The 6,523-nt window shown below is 40.3% G+C and overlaps 1 protein-coding gene across 1 annotated transcript; it reads left to right on the top strand.

The window, feature by feature from the left end:
• Nucleotides 1-4,327: 4,327 nt before the first annotated feature.
• Nucleotides 4,328-4,981, top strand: LOC139720858 (carbohydrate sulfotransferase 3-like). The gene has a single exon (XM_071632193.1). The coding sequence runs from the start codon at nt 4,328-4,330 to the stop codon at nt 4,979-4,981; it is 654 nt and encodes a 217-aa protein (XP_071488294.1).
• Nucleotides 4,982-6,523: the final 1,542 nt, after the last annotated feature.

The following is a 6,523-nucleotide window of genomic DNA, read 5'->3' as shown; positions in this document are numbered from 1 at the left end:
TAAGTGTGTTATGAGTCTCTGCATCCCCTGAAATGATCTGTTTGGAGCATAATGTCATATAAAAAAGTTTTAACCTTGGTTGTTGTACAACAAACAGGAAATAATATTCGAAAAGTACGACTTGACCCCGTGCCAGCCCCATGTTCCCATCTGTAAATATCGACAAGCACAACACTGATAAAGCTTGATGACTGTGTTATTCGAGATGGGTGCAGTCTTGTTCTTCATCTCTTTTGTCAAACCACTGGTAATTAACACTGTCATGGATGTCTTCTCACGAATTTTTTTTTGTTTCATTTTTCTTTGTTTCATTTGACCCGCCATTATGGCGACCCCGGGTAAGCTTGACGATGTGGAATGCATTGCTGACGCAGTCTTAAAGCGATACATAAAGGGAGAAGAATTCCTGAATTCTATTCCTCAAGCAGTGCGTGACGCCATAAAGGGTGAACTAGACGACATGATGCGACGAATTGAAGTCAGTGAAGGAAGGATTATCGACCTGGGGGGTGTTTCATCAACGAGTTCGTCGGAGGTTTTCACCGACAAATTTGAAAAGCTACTGAAATCCTTGCGTCTGATTGGCTGATTGCAAATTTGTCGGTGAAAACCTCCGACGAACTCGTTGATGAAACGCCCCCCTGGAGTCCCAGCTGAACAGCAACACAAAGGAGATCGCGAACCTCAAGTCCATCGTTGAAAGACAACGCTCAGCTCTGGACAAGGTTGGGCGAGCTGCTAACAACCAGGAACAATACTCCAGACGAAATTGCCTCCGTTTACACGGCATACAGGAATCAGCTGGTGAGGACACTGACGAGATCGTTTGCCGCATAGCCAGGGAGAAGTTGAAGGTTGAATTGTCCAAGAATGACATCGAGAGGTCCCATCGACTTCCTGCGAAGAAGAGTGAGGACGACTCACGCTCAGCAAGCAGGGTGACACGCAACAGTAGGCGCAATGAAAGGCCTCGAACAATCATCGTCAAATTTGTTTCCTATCGCATGCGCAGCATGATCCTATCCAAACGCCGTGTCCTCAAAGGAACGAAAATGGGGATTGAGGAAGACTTGACAAAAAGCAACGCCCAGCTACTCCAAAAAAGTGATTCGTAATTCGTGGTATGAAAAATAAGAAATCTTCAGGACTTGATGGTATTTCTATGTAATATGTTAAAAATGGCTGCTTCTGTTATAGTGTACTCCCTTACTCATCTGATAAACAGGTCATTGTCCGAAGGCATTATTCCGTTACGATGGAAACAGGCAAAGATTATACCACTATTCAAATCTGGTAACAAGCGTCTCCCGGAAAACTACCGTCCCATTTCTGTTCTTTGTTGTGTTTCTAAAATCATTGAAAAAAATCGTCCATAAGCAACTATCTCGTTTCATAAAATTGAATGGTTTACTTTCACCAAACCAATCTGGCTTTAGAGAAAAGCATTTGACTACCACTTCACTGTTAAAAGTGACGGATGACTGGTTACACGCCATTGATAGAGGCAAGTACACTGGGGCGGTTTTCATTGACATGAAAAAGGCATTTGACACCGTGGAGCATTGCACAATGATAAAGAAGCTGCACTCTATTGGAGTTTCCGATGAAAGCCTTCGCTGGTTTGAGAATTACTTGTCTGGTCGACAAATTTGTAATGCAATGTCAGATCCCCTGGAAGTGTGTTACGGAGTACCACAAGGTTCCATTTTGGGGCCTCTCCTCTTTACAATTTATATCGATGACATTGTCAAACAGATTGAAGTGTGCAGTATTCATCTTTATGCAGATGACACTATTTTATACTTTTCTCATTCTGATATTAATCAAGTTGAACAGGCTATCAACATTGATTTGAATGGCATCAATAGATGGATGTGTTTAAATAAGTTGAGTTTGAATGTTGATAAAACTGAATGTTTGTTGATAGGATCACCCGCAATGTTAAAAAGATGCTATATGATAAATGTACAGGTAATTGGTAAGCGTATTCAGTCCAAACAAACAGTGAAATATCTCGGAGTTATAATTGATCAAGAATTAAAATGGAATATTTATATAGAAACATTGTGTTTGAAGATAGGTAATTTGATAAGGTTTTTGGGTCGTCTTCGTTTTAATTTAAATGAACAAAGTATGAGGATAATCTATAATTCTATAATTAAACCTTTGTTTGATTATGCAGATGTACTTTATGATTCTGCCCATAAAAAGTATACTGATCGATTACAGAAATTACAGAATAGAGCGGGGAGAATGATCCTGAGAGTCAGTCCGTATATGCATGTTTCAAATCACGTTATTCATCAGACACTAAATTGGGAATCTTTAAAAACACGTCGCTTAAAGCATATTTTGTTAATGGTATTTAAAACTCTAAATGATTTCAGCGCTCCTTATTTATTGGACCGGTTTAATTTTGTATCTCATCAATATTCTTTACGATCTTATGGAAGATTGACGCTGTCAAAGCCTAAAACAGAGTACTGTAGACGTATGTTCGCGTACCGTGGGGCATCAATGTACAATACTGTTCCCTTGGATATAATATCTTCATCATCATGTAATTCCTTTAAGAAAGCTATAAATAATTATGTATTACATTGGATTTTATGATAATGATCACGTATCTCTGTATTATGTAAAACATTATGTTATATGGGGAGGGCTGCGGGTGGGGGAGGGAACATTGTATTTTGGTAGTCGGTATGGGGGTATCATTTTCATAAGTTTTTTTTTTTTGTAATGTTGTTTTAGTTGATTTTGTACACTGATGTATCATTTTTTTTCGCATCATATCATTATGTGTAAGTAAGCTTGTGTTGTTTTTATTGTATGGAGTTTCGACTATTGTAATTTTTTGTTCATGTGAAGTTGGACCCCTCGGAAGACCAGCACGGCCATGAAGGCCGAGCTGAGAAGGGCAATCCATCCGTTTTTCTTCAGTTATAAATATTCCAGTTGTATTGTATCATTGTTATCTTTTTATCTTATACGGTGAATAAATAAACAAACAAACAAACAATGCAAATTTGATATTGTTGACCGGACAATGCTTCACACAAAGACAAACCCCAGTGAACACATATTTTTCGAGACCCTATAAAGAAGCTTTTGGACAATAATCAGGCTTTATCGGTCTCCTGCTTATAAGCCTTATTACTCACACGCACACATACACACATGCAACTCCCGACACTCGGTAAATACGATGTAGGCCTATAAAGGAAACCTTACGGCCGGAGGCCATGAAGAGGGCATCGGATTCTCCTGAGAACTCAGCAAACGAGAGAGATTGACAGGATTCTCATCCATCTACGAGTATTGTTCGCAATGCCCAACTTGGGTTTCTGCAACAAAAGATGAATCTTACGTAACGCCATCGCTGCGATCTTCATGAAAGAAACCTTCGGAGGCTAATGCAAACAGGAGTACACCGAACGAATGCATCTACGTCTACGTGGCGTTGCAGTTGATGATGCGTACCAAAAGCTCTACATCTGCCGTCTTAGTGGATGACGCGCTTCGATGTCAGTGAGAAGCAAATTGCAACAAAAATGTTGTTAGAGAGACTAACAATAGCAATTCATACGAATAAACGGATTATTGCATATTAGTAATGACTGTGCGTTGGTTTGCCACTTAATGCAAGATGAAGGAACGTGCTTTACCACCTTTCAAGACATGTTGTCCTCCGGTGTTACTCCTACTCGTCTTGTGCGCAGTGATTCTCTCGTGCAGTGATTTAGCGACAGACGCGAATCTCTCATGGCGCTTGAGAGGTTCAACGATGCCGGTAAATGCACCTCTCTGCTCACATGATGACTCGTATGTGACGAGACTTTACATGGACAGGAAAAACGATCAAGTACTAGGACAGAGAAAAGACAGCCACGTTAACTCTTCAGAGGTTACAGGTAGGCCTACCGACGCAAATGGTATTGCTCGAACTTATAAGACAGTAAATAGGAAGCTTGATGTTGAATGGGAGTCAGAAGATGACTATTCTAATGACGAGAAGACTGAAGCAGTGACAAGTGTAGAGCCTCCTTTTGTAATAATACTAACTTTATGGCGATTTGGTTCAAGTATCCTCGGTCAGCTTTTCAATCAGAACAAGGACATATTTTATATTTTTGAACCATTGTACGCTACCAAGATATTATCACAAAGGTATCATTACACGGATTGGGCTTTGAAAGCAAATCAAAGAGACATAATTCGGAAATTCTCAAAGTGTACGTTCAGAAGAGACTTTGTCGGTTTGATGGATGCATGGGGCGGAAAAAGAAACAACAGAGCTATTTGCCAAAGTAACATAGCATGTATGATGCAGACTCCCAGCCGTGCAAGCGATATATGTAAACGATACGGTGGCAGATTGGCGACGAAATTGATTCGTGCAGACCTTGATTTGCTTAAACCTCTAATCGTGGACGATGGTATCAACCTTAAGATCATCCACCTCGTACGCGATCCGCGTGGAGCGGCTGCCTCAAGGATTAAATATCGCATCACGGAGTCGGGCTTTCATAATGGCCTGAATTCAGCTGCTCCTGATCGCTTGCAGACTCTAGGACTGTTTAGTTCGACGCCCGAGACTGTTCAAACGGTGCGGGGCATGTGCCAGTGGATCAGGAAAAACACCCTTTTGTCTCCTGAGCTCGTGCCTCCGTGGTTGAAGGGCCGCTACCATCTCGTCAGGTACGAAGATTTCGCTGACTCACCGCTGGCAGTCACTCAAGATTTGTACGATTTTGTAGGGCTACCTCTCCGTGAAGACGTCAGAAACTGGGTACAAAGCAACACCAACCCTGACACGACTGATAACAGACTCTTCAGCACGCATAAAAATTCGCATTCAGCAGCCCATCACTGGGTACGTGATTTAAAGGCGATGGAGATCAAACGAATTGAAGCAGAATGTAACGATGTCTTGAGACTCTTAAATTACACATCATCGTCAAATCAGCTATTGCCTTGAAATGATTTAGAATCGTCACCTCAATCTTAACAAACTCATATAAGAGTGTTCAATCTCTAACTCATCATGTACTTTTCATAGGGGACAGACTCCGGGTCATTAGTGTCAATTCTTTGCTTCTTCGTCTTTAAAGCAGGAATCGAGAACTACATGTATAACGCCTGGCCCATAATAAGGCAGGTTTCATGTTGGAGTCACATATACTGTAATGCTAAATACTTGACAATCATTCTATTGTTGTGTGGAAGGACAATAGTGCTTAACTGGAGTCCGCCGGCAGGGACTATAGTCCAGTCAAAATACGACAAAAAGTGGGTTAACCCACAACTAATTGCAACAGAAACGATTCCACTTGCATTTGACCCGGAAGAGCTATTAAAATAACGTATTAAAAGTTCCCTAAAATTCGAGTGGTGGATCAGTGTCTAATTTGTATAAATTCAAAATGGCCGCCATACAACCTGTTTATGCCTATATCTCGGGATACGTAACGAATAGAAAGTAAATTCCGGTATCTAAACCTATGTTTTTTAGGTTAAGGAATACAATTATGTTATCTGTAGCAACTTTCAAGCATCCCTTTATATAGTTTTTGCATATACTTGCATATAATTATATGCAAAATGGCCACCATATTGCCTGTGCAAGCCCGTATCTTCGTATACCATTAATGAAGTACACTCAGGAATAAGTCGCTATATATCTGGACATAAAACCCACAAAAAATATATTCTGGTATCTAAATCTATGTTTTTTTTTAGGTCAGGGAATACAATTATGATATTAGCAGTAACTTTCAAGCTTCCCTTTATACATTTTTGCATATATTTGCATTTAATAAATGCAAAATTGCCGCCATAATTCCTCTACAGGCTTATATCTCTATTTGTAAAAGGTACCCAGTGGTGGTGTCTATGGTCTTAATTTTACTGCTGAAAGTCACTGTTGTAGAAAATGTTCCAATCAGGAATAATTACCTATATTTCACTAAAAATTTGCATATATTTATACATAAATCTATTCAAATTAAGGGTAGCTTATATCCATAAGCTACTCTACAAAAGTTTCATGAGTTTGGACATTTGTTTAGAGAATGTTCTTGTTATATCAGGGTACCATGTCACTCACTCACTTTCTGAATAAAAGAGCCAGGGGTCCAGCCCTCACTGAGTATCTCAAGTTCACCTTCCATCCATTCTTAAAGACTATTACTTGGGAGAGAGGAAAATTGGAAGACTTTGGGAACCTCTAGGGCCATATCTACAAGCCTTTAGGGACCTCCATGGTCCAGGGAGGCATGATGTTCATATATTCATGACACTAGCAATAAATGCACCTACAGTACTAAGTTTGTTGAAAATTTGACCATATGTTTTCAAAAAGAGGATCAAAAATCAAAAGTGGCCCCCAATAATTTCGTGCCAGCCCCAAGGCGTCCGCACCTATAGGTAATATTTAAGGTGCCTTTGGGCATCCCGTGGCCTGGGTGGAGGGGGGGGGGGGGGGGGGGTTGGGGTATATATATATATATATATAATAGAT

This window comes from Diadema antillarum, unplaced genomic scaffold (genome assembly GCF_040938485.1).
Source record: "Diadema antillarum isolate AM-2024a unplaced genomic scaffold, OU_Dant_1.0 scf00000134, whole genome shotgun sequence".
Lineage (NCBI taxonomy): Eukaryota > Metazoa > Echinodermata > Echinoidea > Diadematoida > Diadematidae > Diadema > Diadema antillarum.
The sequence above is the reverse complement of the archived record's forward strand: the minus strand, read 5'-3'. Positions and strand labels throughout refer to the sequence as shown.